Consider the following 20,768-nt stretch of genomic DNA (forward strand, 5'->3'; position numbering starts at 1 on the left):
GCTCTTCTGCTTGATTCCGAGCATGTGTGGAGCTTTGTGTGTCAGAATTGTGTATACACGATCGGAATTTACGACAACTGATTTTGTTGACGAAAAATTTGAGATCCAGATCTAAAATTTTGTGTGACGGAAATTCCGATGGAAAATGTCCGATGGAGCCTACACACGGTCGGAATTTCCGACAACAAGCTCCCATAGGACATTTTCCATCGGAAAATCCTAACGTGCGTACGGGGCATAATTGTGCGACATAGGAAACCGCAACTACTATGTTTGTTTTTATATTTTCATGGGTCCTCTGATTTTAGTGTTTTGTGGTGTGACGCAGTCCACCATGTTGCGGTCGATAGAGATAAATGAAATGTGGCTTGTGACATTTCAGTAAAGTTCTACCACAGCTTTTCATGTGAAAAATGACATTTTAGCATATGTGCAAAAGTCTTCCTGGAATGTATACATAGAAATGCATGGGTTGGATTACTTACCTTACAAAAAATGCTGTTCCATGTTCTCTTTTGTGCTGGTCCTAAATCCGAAGGCATGGATTCTTAGACCTGTGATCTCTGTCAAAGCAGGAAATTCTGAGTTTATATGGGCTCTCCTTCAGCAGAGATCACAAGAACAAATGCCTTGGTCTTTAGATTTTTCCAGCAATGGGATAGTATTCCTGGCATTGTAATGCTGTTTTCGTTTTTTTTTTTTTGTGGTTTTTTTGGTTAGAGTTACCACCTGTGTTTGTATTGCTGTCAGTGTCCCAATTGTTGACATTCCCCTCACTTGTGGTCCCAGGTGGCAACAGTCACTGGATCAGGACAGAAGTGGAAATCTGTTTGTCACTGATAGAAGTAGAAAACTGACAGGTTCTGACATTTCCTGATCTGTCCAAAATAAAAAAAAAAGATTAGACCTCTATTTTAAAGCCTAAACTCTAGGCACAAAAAAAAAAAAACCTTGCAATGAGCTCTCACCCAGCACTGCAGGTCTAAATGCTTGTTAAAGTGGAACTTATCTGTATCTGAATACCACAAACTGAAATGTATTTAATTTACTTTAATTCTTTTTGATATTCAGAGCAAACTCCCCCATCCACGTCTCCATGCTTTATTTAAAGAAATCTCTTTGAAAAACATACCCCCAGTATTTCTGGCTATGACCATCTTAATTTAAGGGCAGATACTTCATGTAGCATGTACATCCTGTATTCCATTTGCCCTTAGACCAGGCATGCAGGCAGGAGGATATGCTTAGCTGAGAAACCCCTCCTCCCCTTCTTCAAATGAAAGAACAAAAAAAATGCCCTTGAAGACTCCTGGGATGTGTGATGATATTTTTGGCCTAGGCCAAAAAAACAGGAGGCAACTGAAGAAAACGAATATAATATACCTTGCTATATTTTTACTAATGCTAACAGCATAAGGCTTAACATATTTCATGTCAATTGAGAGTAAAGTCAATTTAAGTCTGGGGGTAGAACAAAGGACTCCTGACTCTGTCCTAGTGCTCCTTTCTTCGCCCTGAAGCTCTTGCACTGTGTGCGGTCTTTTGCCATCATGTACAATGTAGGTCTATTAGCCCAGTCGCATTAATGGAGGGAGCCTGCCAGTACCAGCAAAAGGGCAGACATGCTGCATTTTATCGCAGTTCCCTGGCCAGAATCGCACTGCAATGTCAGGCAGTGCAGCGCTCTGCTGGACATTGCAGTGAATGAAGTGTATGTTTAGTACACTTCAAGTAAAGCTCATACAAAACAACAAAAAAGGAGCAGTGCGATGTGATAAATCGTGGACCACACTGCCCCTAGCATGGTCGGAACGGTGAATCGCTCTTGCTGCTCTGTGTTGCAGTGTAAGTTGGCCCTAAATGAGCATTTTATTTTGTCTTATTTCCATGGTTTACTTTAAAACATTACCTTGATCCTGCCATTTAACGTTCTAGTTCAGGTACTTCTGTTAAGGAGTGACTGCTGCTGTGGATGCATGTAGACCGGAAATTGCTGGAGAGAGGTTGGAGGAAAGAAGCAATATATAGCGTTCAAGGGGAAAACCTTACTTTTAGTCATAGATGGAAATCCGTTGTGATGGCTCGCATGCTGTCTTTTAATGCTTTGTGGACTAACCGAAGTAGCCAAAAAATATAGTGTCTTGGTGCATGTCAAGCCAAAAAACTGTTGGTTTGGACACAGTGGGGAAGAATAAAATTTCACGTCAGGTTTTATCCACTTCCATTAGGGGCCTCTCTGGAACTTTTTGTTTACAAAATTAGATTACTATTTTTTGCTAGAAAATTACTCGGAACCCCCAAACGTTTACATATTTTTATTAGCAGAAACTATAGGGCAGGCGAAGGCAACCTCGGCACTCCAGCTGTGGTGAAACTACGAATCCCATCACGCCTCTGCCTCTAGGGGTCATGCCTGTGATTGTCAGGGTCTTGCAATGTCTCATGGGATTTGTAGTTTCGAAACAGCTGAAGGACCGAGGTGGCCTACCCCTGCTCTAGGGAATAAAATGGGGGGGTTGCAACTTTTTACGTCACACGGTATTTGGGCAACATTTTTTCAAATGCCTTTTTCATGACTTAACAAAAAACCAAAACAGTAAAGTTAGCCCAATTTTTTTGTATAATGTGAAAGAAAGATTGTTACAGCGAGTAAATAGATACCTAAAAAAATGTAAAATTGCGCACACTTATGGAATGACGCCAAACTTCGGTACTTAAAAATCTCCATAGGCGACGGTTTAAATTTTTTTACAGGTTACCAGTTTTGAGTTAGAGGAGGTCTTTTGCTAAAATTATCGCTCTCGCTGTAACGCACACGGTGATGCCTCACATGTGATTTGACCGCTGTTTACATATGTGAGCACGACATGCGTGTGCGCGAGCATGCGGGAAGTTGGGCATTTGTCTAGTTTTTTCTATTTACTTTTATTTTTACGTTTTCTCTTTAAAAAAAATGTTTTAAAAATGTAATCACTTTTATTCCTATTACAAGGATTGTCCCCTCCCGCTGCCTGTAAGAAGGATCAAGCAGCTGAACTGCCGCTATGATTGTTCTTACCGTGCACAGAATCGCTGGCTGAAAAAGATGATATCTGAATGATGCCTGTAACTGCAGGAGATTGCCTCACTAACGTCAGCCGGAAGAGGAGAGAGAGAGCCAGCCGATCATGTGATCGCTGATAAGAGCTGTGAAATGAGGTATAGCAGGCCTTTTTTTTTTTTTTTTTTTTAAATAAATCGCTCACACAGGGGCACACAGGATTAGAACATGGGAGGGTGTGGTATGAAGATGTTAAAGTTATTTGAGCAGCAGCAGTTGCGGAGGGGGGCACGGTCACGAGCAGATAGGCAGGAAGGGAGGAGGTAGAGAGCATAGAGGAGACAGATAGCAGGGCTGCGGATGATGGAGGCAAGTAAACTGACGGTGTCAGGGCTCAGCAGTCATGATACACCGTGGTCAGTTTACAGGGGGGAGGGTATAGCCAGGCAGGATCAGCCAGGTGTTACAGGTGGCCAATGACACGGCACAAGCACTGTGCTGTATAAAATGCTTTAAAGGAACAGGATCTTTGTTGACTCAAAAACAAAAAATGTTTTAACTGCTATTCAGGGCTGTCTTAAATAGATGTACCCGTGTTTCCTGATGGAGATAAAATCTGCAGCAGGAACACAAATAAAAGTGTGACCGGGGTTCTACTCTACTAAACCATTTTTATTCTTGTGATGCTATTTCCCTCGTACACAGAGCGAATTGCTGTAGATTTGGATGGATGCCTGAGCCTAGCCTCACTTTTGCAATCAGATTTGAGAACCCCACTATATGTTTGTGTTTCCATTCACACGGCATATTTAAGAAAAAAAAAAATATCTCATTTTTAGATGTTTCTTAGGAGCAGGCCTCATGACTGATTGATTGTAAGTATTTCTGAATAAGTTAAGTGTGACGCCTCATACACAGTCACACTAGTATGGTGTTTTGTTTTTTTTTTCTCCGTTCAACCCAGCAGGGCTGAATGAAAAAAACGTACAGCTCGGGAGGAGCCGCTGTACTAACCAACATTAGTACATCAATCTCCTCTGCTGTCCTATTGTGTTCTTACAGGGGGACTGCCCTCTGCCTAAACACTCCGGTCAGCGCTCTCAGCAGACCCTTTCAGTCATGCCCCTTCAACAGAAGCCGGCTGAATGGATGGCTTCTGTCAAACCGACTCCAGTACACACATGTCGAATTTAGGCCGGCCATACAAAGTGCAAATTTCTTTCCTTCAATCACGGGTTGACCGGGAAATCGGCAATTATCTTCTCTCGGTGGGGGGGTGGAAAAGCCGTCCTGCCGGGAGAAGACCATGATTATTGCTAGTAGCTATAGCAGCTGCTAATGTTAATCACAAGAGAATCCAGCAGGCTCGTTGTACCCAAGTTGGTCGGTCGGTCAGTCAACTTGGTACATTCAGCCTGCCCATTAACCAAGTGAATCTCAGCTGGTTATGGCTGGCCTTAGTCTGTCCCAAACAGGCTTAGAACAAGCTGAGTCTCCTCTCATTAACATACAATGCAAGATGTCCAGCTTCTAAATCCTTAGTGTAAACCCTCACATATACCCAGTGAAGTGAGCAACCTCAGATGATGCACAGAGATGAAGCAAATCTTGCTACTGAAGTTTTACTTGTTTATCTGCAGTCTTCTCTTCATCCCTTAAAAAAAGAGCAGAAACTTGTTAAAAATCCTTCATCTGTCAGGAGCACAGAGAAGAGGGGGTGGGAGAGGCTGCAGTTAGTGTGTGAGAGCTGATTGCACACACACACACACACACACACACACACACACACACACACACCCCCTCCACACAGCAGAAGAACTGTGTTCTGAATAGACCAGCTCAGTTCTGAGCTCTCCTCCCCCCTCCCTTCCAACGCAAATTTATCTCGTGTCGGGAAAACTTCTCAGAAGTGACATGCTGATAACAGAAAAACAAAGCACCAGAGAGAAACAACACTTAGAGCTTTGGATAGAGATACATAAACACTACAGATATATACAGGTGCATCTCATAAAATTAGAAGATCATCAAAAAGTTCATTTGTTTCAGAAATTTAATTCAAAAAGTGAAACCCTTTTATATTTTATAGATTAATTACGCACAGAGTGATATATTTCAGGCATTTCTTTCTTTTAATTTTGATTATGGCTTACAGCTAGTGAAATAACAGAATTCAGTATGTCCGAAAACTAGAATATTACATAATACCAATGAAAGGATTTTTAATACAGAAATGTTGGCTTAGTGAAAAGTATGTCCATGTATAGTATCATGGACTGTGGACAATTTTTCATTTCATTTGGAAATCAAGGACCCAGAGTCTGGAGGAAGAGTGGAGAGGCACAGAATCCAATTTGCTTGAGGTCCAGTGTGAAGTTTCCACAGTCAGTGATGATTTGGGAAGCGAGTCATGTCATCTGCTGGTGTTGGTCCACTGTGTTTTATCAAGTCCAAAATCAGTGCAGCCCTCTAGCAAGAAACTCTAGAGCACTTCATGCTTCCCTCTGCTGACCTGCTTTATGGTGATGCTGATTTCATTTTCCAGCAGGACTTGGCACCCGCCCACATGGCGAAAAGTATCAATACCTGATTTAATGATCATGGTATCAGTGTGTTTGATTGGCCAGCGAACTCGCCTGACCTAAACCCCACAGAGAATCTGTGGGGTACTGTCAAGGGGAAGATGAGATCCACCAGACCCAACAATGCAAAAGAGCTGAAAGCCACTATCAAAATAATCTGGGCTTCCATAACACCTCAGCAGTGCCACAGGCTGATGGCCTACATGCCACACTGCATTGATGCAGTAGTTCATGCAAAAGGAGCCCCGACCAAGTATTGAGTGCACACTGTACATGCACATACTTTTCACTAAGCCAGCATTTCTGTATTAAAATTGCTTTTTCTTTTTTTTTATTGGTCTTATGTAGTAATCTAATTTTCTGAGATACTGAATTTTGGGTTTTCACTAGCTGTAAGCCATAATCAAAATTAAAAGAAAGAAATGCTTGAAATATATCACTCTGTGTGTAATGAATCTATATATTAAATGAATTTTACTTTTTGAATTAAATTACTGAAATACATTTTTGATATTCTAATTTTATGAGATGCACCTGTATGTGCTTTGATTTCACAACTGAGGTTTACAACCACTTTAACCTTTTTTTAGGACAGAGTGTTCAAATCTAGTTTGCTAATTATGACAAGCACAGCCCCCCAGTCCCCTCATAAACAAAGAGAACCAAGTAGGATTTTTCATAGCTATAGTTATTATTATTTATTATTATTGTGTGTATATATACTTATAATATTATTCTAGCACATTTTAAAATGACAAATGTACAAAGTGGTGTCCTGCCAATTTGACTGAAAAAGTAGTTTGAGAATTGGATCTGGGAGTTGTAGAGATGTATTTTGCTGATTGTAGTTGGCAAAGTTGTGTTTTCAATGTAGCATTCACACTTTGTCAAACCTATGTTTTTGTTTTTTTTTTTTTTTTTTTTTTTTTTTGGGAAGCCACAGAGAGGCTTTTACCTTTTTTTTGTGTGTGTGCAGCTTAGTAAAAAACACAAGTCTCATGTACTGCATCTGCTGTTTGGCTTTTTTACCAACATGGTAATGCAGGTGAGGACAAGGTAATAAATTGGTAAAGTTAAAGTGTGTCTATCCTTTAAAAGAAAAAAAAAATAGCTGCTACCAGCTATAAAGTTCCGGCACCTACTGGTACCTTCCATACGTTCAGCTTCTCTTCCTCTACATTGCTCGATACAAGGCCGTTCTGATGGTTGGAGCTCTCTGGGTACTGTCTAAGCTGGCCTGCCCCTACACGGAACACCTACCCTCAAATTTACTATGACTGTATATGCTGGAGCTTTGACCATTCAGAATGGCCAGTATTCAAACCCAGCAGCTCTCTTTAAATGACTCTATGAATTTTTAAAACCTTTGCAAGTTTTCATCCATTGATGACCAGGGTGGATATAAATCAATGATTTTTTAAAAAAAAATTTAAAAAATCTGATTTTTTTATTTTTATTTTTATCAAATGTATTTTAATAAAATGCTTTTGGAGTAAAAGTCTATCTAAATATAGTTTTATATATAAGATGCATTAATAATTTAGTTTATTCAGCATAAAATGGAGCTTGGTTATGGAGCATGAGGCTGTATATTCTTCAGTATTTACATTAGTGGTCAACTTGTTCAATCACTCCAAGCTCTGCAAGCTAAGATAACATGCACTGCATTGATGCATTCACACAATTTCACAGTAATCATGAGATAAAACAAAGTTCAGGAATATTCCTTTATCCCAATGTTTTGCAAATCTATGTACACTACAAACTGTATGATTGAATCGGTTTAGATATCGCTGTTTTACTAACCTGACAGCTTATTATTCTAAATAGGAAACCTTCATTTTGTTTGCAAATATTAAAGATACCAACTACCAGTAAGAATAAGTCCTTACATTTAAAGAGCACCTGTCATTTCAGATCCATCATGGCAGCGCCCGTTAGCGGGCATCCACTCACCTGCTGCCGCCACGTCCCTCACCTTGTTGTGTCACTGCCGCATCACCAGCCGTCCCATTAAAGTGAATGGGACTGTCAGTGAGTCAACAGCTGGTCAGAGGAGGAGCTGCTGCAGGACAGAGATGACAGTCGTTCTCAAAAAATTATGATTTAAATCAAGCCTTTTTACTAGTGATTTAAATAATTTAAATTGAATTGATTTGAATCGAATCCACCCTGTTGATTTAGCACCACATTGGCTACTACAACACCTGAGATTTCTCTAGCTTGTTTTGCTGCCGTATTTTTGTTTATTTTTATTTTTTATTATATATATTGTATACACACCACAACATTTCTGTAAATCCATTTTTTTCCCCTTTTTTAATGCAGGTTTCTACCATTTGCTTTGTACTATGCTGAAGATGTCCCATGGCCACACGACCCAGGAAACCCTGGAGATCATGAAGGAATCTGAAAAACGCCTGGTTGAAGAGTCTGTAAACAGAAGCAAGGCCGTATCAAGATCACCAAGTAAAGAGGAACCAGAATCAGATGAGCCAAATTCACGTCAAGAACCACAGGTTGATATGTTCATAGTGGACCTTCTATCCCCCCCACACACACACACGCTTTATGCATTACAGCTTGTTTTTGTAGCCACTCAGATGTTTAAGATCTCCTACTAGTTGATTGTTGCGTTCTTGTACTGTCATTTCTGCAAGGCTGTACAGTTTTTAGCTGTTTGCCTCATGAGTCTTAATGTTCTAGTCTTATTGAACGTTTTAATGGAACCAATTACATTTTGTATGTAATATCACACATCAGAGAGGCCTTTTAACTACTACTTTGTGATTTCATTGTTGGTCTTCTAATTACTTGAAGCAAGCACAGGTATATCAACTGTGTATATATGTGTGTGTGTGTGTGTGTGTGTATATGTGTTTATATATATATATATATAATCTCCTAGTGGTTTCAATGCCAGGTATATCAGAGTTTTTATACACCCTTCATGCCTTTATGATTTTAATTCATTGTAAAGATTTTGCCCTTTTACAGTGTACTGCAGAATGTCCAGTGAGTATATCTCTGCTCCTTGACAATAAGGGCATGCAGAAAAAAGGGAATGGTCATTTAAAGCCATTCCATCTATAGCTGACTCAAAGGATGCCTTCACTGTCTTCTCAGTGCTTGTAATTCTTGGCACAAGTCATGATAAGCAATTAGTGAATGTTGACTTCCTAGATACTCCGCTTGGTTTTTATGGTTTATTAAATTTCCAAAGTCCTCTATTTCTTGTCCTAATGTTACTCTCAGAATGCTTTCAGACCCGGCTGCTTTGAGGATGGCATTTTATTTCCTCCACTGTACAAGTGGCATATGTTTTTATCCTATACTTAAATCCCACGTTGGGCTAATATTACCAGTTTTGTGTCCTGAAGTTATTAATACATAAGGAGAAGAGCACACACATTTGTTTTATGCAACTTTTACAGCACTTTGACAATAATGGGGCGGAGGTACATTTCTCTTTTCTTTTTTTTGGAATAATAAAAATGGTATTGTTGCTGTTTTTCAGGCAATGCATCTTTGTGAGGGAAGTATTTCATAAGACTTAGAGGAGGCCAGTTTATTTACCTCTCGGGTCCTCTGTTTCTTGGGACCATTGTCCATTAGAGCAATTATACATGACATTATGTGTATGCTTTTCATCATTCTTCTTCATTGAATTTGTGCATACCTTCATGTATGTGTTTTTTGGGACATTGTTTTCAGCCCTGGCGTTGATCTTCTTTTAGTCGAGTAGATTACGTTTGATGGACAGGAAGTGGTTACAACTAATAGCTGCTGTATCACTGAATAGATTATACTTTTATTTACCTGCCCTTTTGCTTCATTGATGTAAATAAACCTCTTGATATGTATTAGCAGTAAATTATTATTTGCAATGTGGAACAGTGCCAAACATCAGTGTTTGAGAATGCAACCTTCACAGATCATCCATAACCTTAGGACCACACACCTAATATTCAGGAGGTCCCCCTTTTGCCACCAATACAGCCCTGACCTGTCGAAGCATGGCTTCCACTGGGCCTCTGAAGATATGCTGTGGTATCTGTTACCAAGCTGTCTTTAGCAGATCCTTTAAAAGAGAAGTATGGGGATCTACAGTATCTCACAAAAGTGAGTACACCCCTCATATTTTTTGTAAATATTTTATTATATTTTTTCATGTGACAACACTGAATTAATGACACTTCTCTACAATGTAAAGTAGTGAATGTACAGATTGTATAACCATGTAAATTTGCTGTCCCCTCAAAATAACTCAACTCACAGCCATTAATGACTAAACCACTGGCAAAAATAGTGAGTACACCCCTAAGTTAAAATGTCCAAATTGGGCCTAAAGTGTCAATATTTTGTGTGGCCACCATTATTTTCCAGCACTGCCTTAACCCTCTTGGGCATGAAGTTCACCGGAGCTTCACAGATTGCCACTGGATGAGTCTTCCACTTTTCCATGAGGACATCACGGAGCTGGTGGATGTTTGAGACCTTGTGCTCCTCCACCTTCCACAGATCCTCAATAGGGTTTAAGTCTGGAGACATGCTTGGCCAGTCCATCACCTTTACCCTCAGCTCCTTTAGCAAGCCAGTGGTCGTCTCGGAGGTGTGTTTGGGGTCCTTATGTTGGAATACTGCCCTGCGACCCAGTCTCCGAAAGGGAGGGGATCATGCTCTGCTTCAGTATGCCACAGTACATGTTGGCATTCATGGTTCCCTCAATGAACTGTAGAGCCCCAGACACTCCCACCACCATGCTTGACTGTAGGCAAGACACACTTGTCTTTGTACTCCTCACCTGGTTGCCGCCACACACGCTTGACACCATCTGAACCAAATAAGTTTTATCTTGGTCTCAGACCACAGGACATGGTTCCAGTAATCGATGTCCTTAGTCTGCTTGTCTTCAGCAAACTGTTTGCGGGCTTTCTTGTGCATCATTTTTAGAAGAGGCTTCCTTCTGGGATGACAACCATACAAACCAATTTGATGCAGTGTGCGGTGTATATGGTCTGTGCACTGACAGGCTGATCCCCCCCACCCCTTCAACCTCTGCAGCAATCATACATCTATTTCCCAAAGACAACCTCTGGATATGACGCTGAGCATGTGCACTCAACTTTGGTCAACCATGGCGATGCCTGTTATCAGTGGAACCTGTCCTGTTGAACCGCTGTATGGTCTTGGCCACTGTGCTGCAGCTGAGTTTCAGGGTCTTGGCAATCTTCTTATAGCCCAGGCTATCTTTATGTAGAGCAACAATTATTTTTTTTCCAGATCCTCACATTTCTTTGCCATGAGGTGCCATGTTATACTTCCAGTGACCAGTATGAGAGAGTGAAAGCGATAACACCAAATTTAACACACCTGCTCCCCTTTCACTTCTAAAACTTTGTAACAATAACAAGTCACATGACTCCGGGGAGAGAAAATGGCTAATTGGGCCCAGTTTGGGGGTGTACTCACTTTAGTTATCAGCAGTTTAGACATTAATGACTGTGAGTTATTTTGAGGGGGCACCAAATTGACACTGTTATACTACACTTACTACTTTTACAATGTAGCAAAGTGTAATTTCTTCAGTGTTGTCACATGAAAAGATATAATATAAAATATAAAAGATATAATATTTACAAAAATGTGAAGGGTGTATTTACTTTTGTGAGATACTGTATAGATATATTTTAATCATACTTACCTAGGTGGATGCAGCATCGGTCCGATGCTGCATCTGTCCCCCTCCAGATCAAACACCGTTGTGAGTATAGAACTGCGGACTATCAGTCAGCAGCTCTCTGCTTCCCACTCCCCTCGCTCACTGGAGTGCTGGGCTGTGGAGGAGGTGGGAGTGGCTGGCTCAGTCTCTCAGCGGCTCACTGAGATGCTGGTCCATGAACGCAGGCAGATCCCGACTTCATTGTTGCGATCTTGCCCAAGCCTTGACTGGCTCTGTGACGTCAGCCGACAGTGGTCTTTAGCCCGCTGTCTGCTGAAAACAGGTCACAGGAGTGCAGAACGAACTGGACTCCTGTGATCCACAGGAGGAGTACAGCCAAACGAGCTTTAATTCCAGTAAGTTGAGAGTTGAGGCCTCCATTGAACGGACTTCCCATAGTACAATCCTGGTGCCCTATTTCTCCCACGTAAAGTCATATATGCATGATGTAAAAAAAAAATTCATCGGATCAGGTCACGTTTTCCATTGTTCTGTGGTCCAGTTCTCATGCTCACATGCCCATTTTAAGTGCTTTTGGCTGTGGATAGAGGTCAGCATGGGCACCCTGACCAGTCTCCAGAGTCCTACACATGAACAACATGAACTACCTGCATGTTGATGCAAGTAGAAATCAATTGCAAGTTGACAACTCTCTGCTCTGAAATCCCCAAAAACAAAGACTTTTTATATAGAGCAATGATAACTTGAAATATGTGATCACTAAAAATATTCTTTACTGTTCCTAAAGGTAATTGTGTGTTTTTAAAGCTATTCTTTACCCTTAAATGGATAACTCCACTTTTGTGGGAAAAAAATTTGCATATGCAATTGCTACATTTATATTGTAATTGAATGTTAATAAAAACTACCTTTCCTTTTCAATCTGCAGCGCTGTCGTTTTCTGTATAATGCAATTCAATATGGCTGCCAGGAGACCGTATTCTGTACACAGATGGTGTACAGAACGCCCCCCAGAAATGTGATTTCCTGCTTGTGTGATTGGCTCACTGATTTTCCCAGAAGTCTGCACTAAAATACAAGTCAGATTTTGAGCATCCCCTGCAACAAAATTGTCATTTTTGGTGAGACACTCCCAACAGGAAATCGCGTCTAAAGGGATGCAGACCCTAAAACTTTTTTCAATAGAGCCCCACAAGTGCAGCAGATTAATGAATATGAAACCAATCCCATTTACTTTAATTTTACACATGGACACAATCAAACAAGCTATTTCTTCAGAATTCCAAAAGGTGGGAATCTTTGTTGAAATTCCTACTATTTTTTTTTTTCTAAACAAAAGTGGAGTTACTCTTTATATTTACTTTGCTCCTCTCCATCCACCTACTGCACATATTTGTTGTTTTTCTTTTTTTCGTGATTCCTTTTTATGAATAAGTGACGGGAAATCTCGCCAATGGGGCACAGATGGCAAAAAAAAAAACAAGACAGGGGTTATAACCCTCCATTACTCTATTCACAATCAAAAAAAAAAGACCTTTTTAATTGCACGTTACCATTTCATTAGTCCAGAGGAAAGAATGTACTCTGAATTCGAACTTTTACTTTAGGCGCTGCTGTTTTACATATCTAACACGTGTGTGTGTGTGTGTGTGTGTGTGTGTGTGTGTGTGGTGCTTTTGGCTGTAATAATGTGAGAAGCGTTTTAAGGTAAACTCAGCCTTTATTAGGGTATTACATTTCATTAGTTATCACTAGAAAAGATATGCAAGATGCTCAGTGTCTAAATTGGATTGTGTTTGTTTTTCCATTACGCTTACTGTTTTATTTTTTCTCCTCTCTCAATTTTCTACCACTGGCGCAGAGGCGGAATCCAAGCCACGGCCATGCTAGGAAACGAGCCAAGGTACACAAGTATAACTCATGCCTCCCACATGTCAGAAATTACTGGCTACTTATGCTCTCTTCATACTCATTACATTTCCAGTTTATGTTCTTCTTGCATTACTCTAATACCTACAATTCTATGCAAGAGTACAGGTACATATTTTTGGGGAAAAAGTAAAATTGTGCAATTAAGTCTGGTCCAAACAAAGATTGTTTCTATAGTTTCCAGTGACCTAGTTATTTAAAGTATATTTTCTACCGGTATTTACTGTATATGGTGCTGATAATGTTTGAAGCACTTTACATATTGTGCGGTCACATCATTCACTGCTTCACTTGCATACATGCACTTACACCCACATACTATGGCCAATTTAGACAGTGCTAGTTAACCTACCAGGATGTCTTTGGAGTTTGAGCGGAAAGGGAGTACCCAGTGTAAACCCACGCAAGCAAAGGGAGATCGAGGACACTAGTGCTGCAAGGCAGAAGTGCTAACTACTAAGCCACTGAGCTTTGTGGTTATTTGGTTCTGCAATTAGAGAGACTGGTTATGTACAGATTAGCTAATATTTTAAAGCGGACCTTGTACAAAAGTATGGTTTGCTTATTTTTTTTTTCCAGCCATATCTCTCTAGCAGTTAAGCTGTGCTCCCTCTGTGCATCTCAAGGCTTCATGTTAACTTGAATGATCATTGATGATTCAATAATATCTGGTGTTCTGTAAGTTTTCTTGTAGTAAACTGTAATCACCCTCCCTCTTCCTCCTGATTCCAGGAAAAATATTGAATGTTCTGAATGATCTTTGCTCTTATTGAGTGAGTGTCAAACACAGAAGCACACAGAAATTGCAGACCTGTTAAAGTGACACAGTAACACCAATTTTTGTCCCTGCATACCTGATATAATCTTTAAGCTCTTTTAGCCATACTTCTCCTGTGGGTCACAGTAGTGCACCCAAGTGACCCAGATTAAGCCGACAGTGGGAAAAAGTCCTCTATTGGCTGATGTCATACAGGCAGTCCAGGTTCTGCATGGATCCCGACAATGTCGGTATATGCCCAGATGCCTGACTGACAGCTGGCTCGGCCTCTCAGTGCGCTGCCAGTGCCCGAGCCAGCCGCTCCCATCCACCCCAAGCCCAGCACTCCAGTGAGCGATGGAGGGACAGAGTGCAGAGCAGTGACTGACAGTCACCGCTCAGTCTGGACCCAAGAACTGAGCGACAATGGGAGTCAAACTATCTTGGATGTTAGTACTTTTCTACACTTTGGAAAAAAATAAACTTTTAGGAAATCTCTGAGAAATTTGGAGATTGCCTTTTCTTGACTACCATACTATTCTGCTACATTTTTGAAAAAAATCTCATGTTCAGAAAGATTCTGAGAGAAATATAGAGGCTGCCTTTGCTTTCAAAGGAGTTTCTCTAAAACACTTACAAAAAGCCCAGGCAGAGGAGATTGTATTCTAGACCTGGTACTGATAAAGGGGGTTTGTGTGATAAGATGAGAAAAAAATTGGGGTCAAATGATTGATATTGGAACAAAAACTGAAAAATCATTTACAAAAACAAAAGTTTTATATTTCCGAAGCACAAATTGTGCTAATTTTCTTAATCAAAATGGCAACTGCAATAATTATAGATCACACAGTAAGTAAGGCTTAAAAAAGAAAAGAAAAGCAGCAGATAGAGAAGTGTATAAAGACAAAAGCATGTAAGAGAAAATGGCTTCATCCATAATTAAAGTAGACAAAACCTTTTTTTTCCCCTTCCAAATACATCTGTGGCATGAAGAAAAGTTAATATGGGATCAGAAAAATAAAAAATGAGTACGACATTAAGGGCCCATTTACACATAAATGGACAGCTGCCGTACATAAAACCAGCAGGGGTCCATTCTGGCTGCAGTGAGCCAGCGGTAGGGGGGCAGTATGATGTGCATTTCAGAGCATCGCACTTTTTTTTTTTTTTGAAGTGCACAAAACTGACATTTCGTTCATGTCACCATACAGCTGTACAGTGACATGCAACCCTGCCCAGTGCACTGCATGTAGGTAGAACTATAGGCAAAACATTTTTTTTTTTTTTTTTATTGTGGATAGAGTAAGGGAGGGTCATAACCCCGTCAAAAAAAAATTTTCGCCATCTGTGTCACTTTGCGGAGATTTTCCTTCACTTCCTGTACCCACAGCCAAACAGGAAGTGAGACAAAATGATTGCAAATTAAGGGAATTCCTTCAGGACCCAACATCGCCAAAACTAGTCTCCCCATTGGAAGATTTCCACTCCTTTTCTGGCAACAAGCCAAAATTTGGGCTTTTCTTCTACTTTCACTTTCAATGATAATCGTTAACAGGTCAAATCGAAAGGGTGAGTCTCCCTAAAAGGGGCACAGAAAGCAATAAAAAAAAATTACAGGTTTTCTAATCCATCTCAACTCTATCCAAAACTAAAAAAAAGTTTTGCCTTTAGTTGTATTTTAAAATGTAGCATGTCTGCATTTTATCACCGATCACTGGAGTGCAGCTTCAGGCTGTTTTGCAATGTGAGTAAAACACGTAGCAAACAATTGTTTTCTGTGTGCCCTAGCTGTGACTGGCATTCTTCCAGTGTGGAAAAACAGTCACGGTGTGAAATGACCCCTATGTTAAAGAAGACCTGGATGTAGCAGACCATTGAAACTATTAGGGCACTTTCACACTGAGGCAGTAGCTGTAAAGCGCCGCCAGGTTTAGCACCGATTTACAGATGATTAAGCAGTGTTTTGCAGCCGCTAGTGTTTTACTTTTTACCCCCCCCCCAAGGGGTTTAAAAGTGCCCTTTTAATGGGCAGGGGCAGTTTAGGACACTGCTCCCACACCGCCCCAAAGATGCTGCTTGCAGGACTTTTTTTTCCATCCTGCAAGCGCACCGCTCCAGTGTGAAAGCACTCAGGCTTTCACAATGGGGCTACAGGTGAGGCAGTTTTTAGACGCTTTACAGGTGCTATTTTTTAGCGCTAAAGCACCTGAAAGTGTGTGAAAGTAGCCTTACTGTACTTTTGTTCAGTATTTTCAAATTTAATTGGCACTAACAAAAACAACTTGGGGGATCATTGATTCTAGTGGTGAAGGTTCATTGAGGGTTTCTAGAGGCAGAGGTAGCAGTTATACAGGCATGCTTAAAGTAGATGTTCACCCTTAGGGCTCATGCACACAGGACGTTTTAAAAACGCCAGTGCTACAGCAGCACTAAAAATGCCAGTTTTTTTTATTAGCATTACTACGAGGTTTCCCACGTTTTTTGGAGTTAGCGTTTTTGGCGTTTTTCACTATCTATAATGTAAAAACGCTAAATGCTGCTTGACACATTTAGCCATGTTTTTTGGCCTTTTTCGTTTTTACTGCTCCTGAACGCTTATGCCTCCAAAAGCCTCTGACAGTTTGTGTGCATGGACACATAGGCTAACATGGAGGGGTTTTTAGAGGCAGTTAAAAAGTCTAATGCCCCTAACAGCAGCTGTAAAACGTCCTGTGTGCATGAGCCATAACACTAAAATCTGTACATCTACAGACATTCACAATCTAAAACCTATCTAGCCCTGTAAGGAAGAAATTGCTATACATACCTTTTCTGAAGCCGGTCCGGTCCCACGCTGAGCTGTCAGTTGTGGAGGCAGCTGCTGAAGCCCCATAGTAATTCTATGGGTGAGGTCGCTTCTCAGGCATTTCACAACCGTTGTCGGCTATCTCCTGCACACAGAATCCGCCACTGGAGACCGGACCGGAGCTGCTTCAGAAAAGGCATGTATAGCGATTTCTTCTTTACAGGGTTAAATAGGTTAGTCTTAGATTGTGAATGCATGTAGATTTACAGATTTTAGTTTTAGGGTGAACTTCTACTTTAAAGCTTAATAAAGCAGTGGGTCCTGGTGGTATTCATCCCAGAGTTCAAAGAGAACTTTGAGGTATAGCTTTTGAACTTTTACTGGATCTTTTTAATCAGTCTCTGCTGACAGGATTATATCCCTATGACTGGCAGATAACTACTATTGTAGTATGCTCAAGAAAAGGGTAATAAGGAAGAAGCTGGCAACTACGGGACACTGAGTTTGACATCTGTAGTAGTAACATTAATGGAATTGCTAATAGAAAAAAAAAAAAAGATGATCACTTAAAAATACATAGCTTGCTGTACCCAAAGCAGCATGGCCTTACTGAGGAGAGATCATGTCAGACTATTCCTACTTTTGGTTTTAAACTATTGCATAAATTGGACCAGGGTGGTGGTGTGCAATTGGATTCCAGCAAAGCATTTGATACGGCTTTTCATATTCTCATTAAAGAAAAAAAAAAAAAGTTTTATGCAGGTTGGTTAGCCATTGGTTTGGCTAAACGATAAATATCAGAGTGTGGTTGTAAATGGGGGTTCATTCAGAAAGAAATTCTAGCCATTGGTTGTCTGTACAAGGTGCTGTTCCATTTAATCTATTTGCTAGTGGCATAACTAAAGGTTTGCTGGGCAATGTATGTCATTATGCTGATGATGCGAAGGTGTGCAATAGGGTTAATATTACTGAAGGTGTTTTGTAACATGGAACATGATTTGGCATTGTTGGAACAATGGAAACCGTGGAAAGCGCAGTTCAACATTTTTGTCAATGCAAAATGCACCCTGTGGAAAAAGAATTGTTTGATAGAGTACAATATTGGGAGCACAGTTTTGGTCAGGGAGAAAACAAACATTTTTGGGGCTTATTTCAGATGATTTAAAAAAAAAAGGGGGGGGGAGGCAAACTTGATTAAATCCATTTCTTTTTCTGCTGTCAGACTTCTGGGTTTCTGTGACTTGTCTCTGGCCTCAGTGCTTTGAGTCCTCAAACCAAGAAGGATTATGCAGAAGGTGAAGCCAGAACTCTTGGTTTGCGCATGTCTGGGGTCAGTGACCCTGAAAATATTGAAGTTAGTGGGTCAATGTGACAGCTTGGCAACTGGTGTTTTCAAAAGCAGAAATCTGCAATGCCAGCCTGTATATTTCTTTCAGAACATGTTTCCTTTAAATTGTATCCTTGTAATTGCAAGGTTATCCTCATAATGATGGAAGAAATTACTGGGAAATGCTCCCCCCCCCCCCAATGATTTATTAATGAAAACCTGTAAAATAGAAATTCATATCTGACCAAATTCAGCCACCTCTGTGCATCATGTTGGCATATAGACATATAAGTTATTTGACATGAAATGAACACCTCACCAAACAAAACAAACTTTTGCTCTTATATTGGAAAACACATTAGGACCAAATTGAGTAACAAGCTTCTGCATGTAAAATGCTTTTGTATATACAGCGTTTGTGCCCAATGAATAGGGGGTAATGTAGCAGATGACTGAAGTAGGCCTTCTACAGCTGTGTTATATATTTTAATATTTTAAGCTGTTTGTGTTAAATCTTCAATATAAAAGTGGCTGCAGGCCCAGAGAACTTTGTTTACACCTCTGCTTAGAAAGTTTGCTGTTACTATGATACACAATTATGCAGTTGTGGAGGCCATACTATACAGTGAATATTGAATCCTTTTGCATTCACATAATTGCAGTAGATAATTACAGTAGACATGGTATGGGTAGAAGCTGGTTTAATCTAATTATGTGTTTAAGGAATATTTAAAAGGAAAATATTTACTTTTTCTCACCCATTGAGGGACATAGGAATTCTGATACCATTAAGCTATACTGGCAAGAGGTTGTTTTGGACCTTAATGATGTAGTGCATACTTTGTGTTTGAAGGATCAGTGTCCAGTTTGGGATCATTAAGGCCCCTTTCACACGATCGGACCGTTCAGGTCCGCCTGTCAGTTTTGACGGCGGACCTGAACGGGCGATCCATGTTAGCCTATGGAGCGTCGGATGTCAGCGGAGACATGTCCGCTGACATCCGACCCCGTCCGATCCGCTAAAAGCAGACGGATGGCTCTACGTCCAGATCCGTCGCTGGCGGATCGGACCGGGTGAGATCTGACGAAAACGGACACGCTGTCCGTTTTCGTCCGATCCCTTCATAGGTGGCAGCAGCGTCTGACAAGCCCCTCCCCACTCAGTGAGCAGAGAGGGACCTGTCATCCGCCGGCTCAGCGGAGATCAACGGACAGATCTCCCGCTGAGCCGGCGGACCGAGGCGGGCTCCGTAGAAACGGAGTCCGCCTCATGTGAAAGGGGCCTTACAGTTCCTACAGCTAGGTTTCTTTCCTTCCTAGATGAGTTTTGACTGTCCCGCAGCTGGTTACGGATCTGAATTCTTGGTGTTACCCATGCACACCTGGTACTTTTCAGAGCTTTGGCTTATGTGTTTGGGTTAGTGCTTTTTTACTGGCATCCCTACTCTGGGACCCCTGGTGAAGAGAGTAGGTTTCATGAATCCTAGTGGACAAAATCTTTCTGAATTTCTTAATGTCTGCGAGATCAGCCAGAACTCACCCTATCCAGTTTCAGCTTTGGAAACAAATCCTCATCTGTTGGTGAGTTCCTTACTACAAAGGTCCATATCATGGTTACCTTTAGATCAGTGGTACTCAACTCCTGTCCTCAGGAACCACTAACAGGCCAGGTTTGCAAGATAACTGAAATACATCACAGGTGATGTCATTTGCTGCTCAGTGATTGCAGTATTCTAGTCTGCATCTCCCCAAGGTAATACTTAAAACCTGTCCTGTTGGTGGGTCCTGAGGACAGGAGTTGAGAACCACTGCTTTAGACTCTTAATTATCAGACTCCTGAATTACCCCTCACTTCCTACTTGCTGTAGTGTCAGGAGGGTTTAGTTCCTGAATAGTCTAACATGTTTAAACCTGTAAACAGGGTGTGGTTTTGTGTGTGTGTGTGTGTGTGTGTGTCTGTGTGTGTGTGTGGGGGGGGGGGGGTTGGTTAGTTCCATCAGACTTCCATCTGGTCTTTCGGTGCAGGTGATTTTCTATATTTTGTGGGATCCCACCTAGGCAGGTCTCTAGTAGATTCCATTGGGACACTACTAGGTCCTTACCACAAAGGAGGAATGGGAGAGTTCTTCCTGGTATTAGGACAAGTAGTCTGGCTTCTGTGCTGGATGATGCAGTGAGTCTGTGTCTCAAACTCTGATCCCTTTAAGAGCAGTCTCCTGGAAACCAGATTTCCCCCCCCCCCCCAACTGGTAGCCACTGGACAAATAGGAAAGGGGCTCACTCTTTTAAATGTGCCTTAAACCCTGTGTGACAGGTCAAGCTAGTCTGAGGAGGACGTTGTATCTCCATGGATTGTCCTAAGGAGAACAGTTGTCTACTGCTACAGATATTCCCTTACAAGCATAGGGAAGACTTCATTGACTTTGGAGGATCTGTCTACCTGAGGTTAGTTACTTTTTCCTTGGCTGGGTCGCAGCCTTTTGAGGAATGTCTTTCTGACACTTCCCTTAAGCCGGCCATAGACAGGTCGAATCTTGGCCAGTGCAGCAAGGCTGAGATTCGAACCATGTGTGGGCAGGATAATTGTACTCAAGTCGATCGATCACCTGCAACCAGCCTGTCAGATCTTTCATCTGGGTGGATTTGACTTAAATCAAGTCGTTTT

General features: G+C 41.1%; 1 protein-coding gene across 16 annotated transcripts in view; it reads left to right on the plus strand.

Annotated features, from left to right (window-relative positions):
- Nucleotides 1-20,768, plus strand: part of R3HDM2 (R3H domain containing 2) — a 186,454-nt gene that overhangs the window by 83,128 nt on the left and 82,558 nt on the right. For 15 of the 16 annotated variants that reach the window (XR_012241551.1, XM_073613807.1, XM_073613812.1 and 12 more), the window contains 2 exons: nt 7,951-8,141; nt 13,167-13,208. Coding sequence is in view for 15 of the 16 variants with exons in the window: in XM_073613807.1 (XP_073469908.1) it covers nt 7,974-8,141; nt 13,167-13,208 (210 nt within the window). In the remaining variant the exon portion in view is untranslated. The remainder of the gene's footprint in view (nt 1-7,950; nt 8,142-13,166; nt 13,209-20,768) is intronic. The other variant, XM_073613813.1, reaches the window with a different exon arrangement.

Source organism: Aquarana catesbeiana, linkage group LG02, assembly GCF_042186555.1.
Source record: "Aquarana catesbeiana isolate 2022-GZ linkage group LG02, ASM4218655v1, whole genome shotgun sequence".
Taxonomy (NCBI): domain Eukaryota; kingdom Metazoa; phylum Chordata; class Amphibia; order Anura; family Ranidae; genus Aquarana; species Aquarana catesbeiana.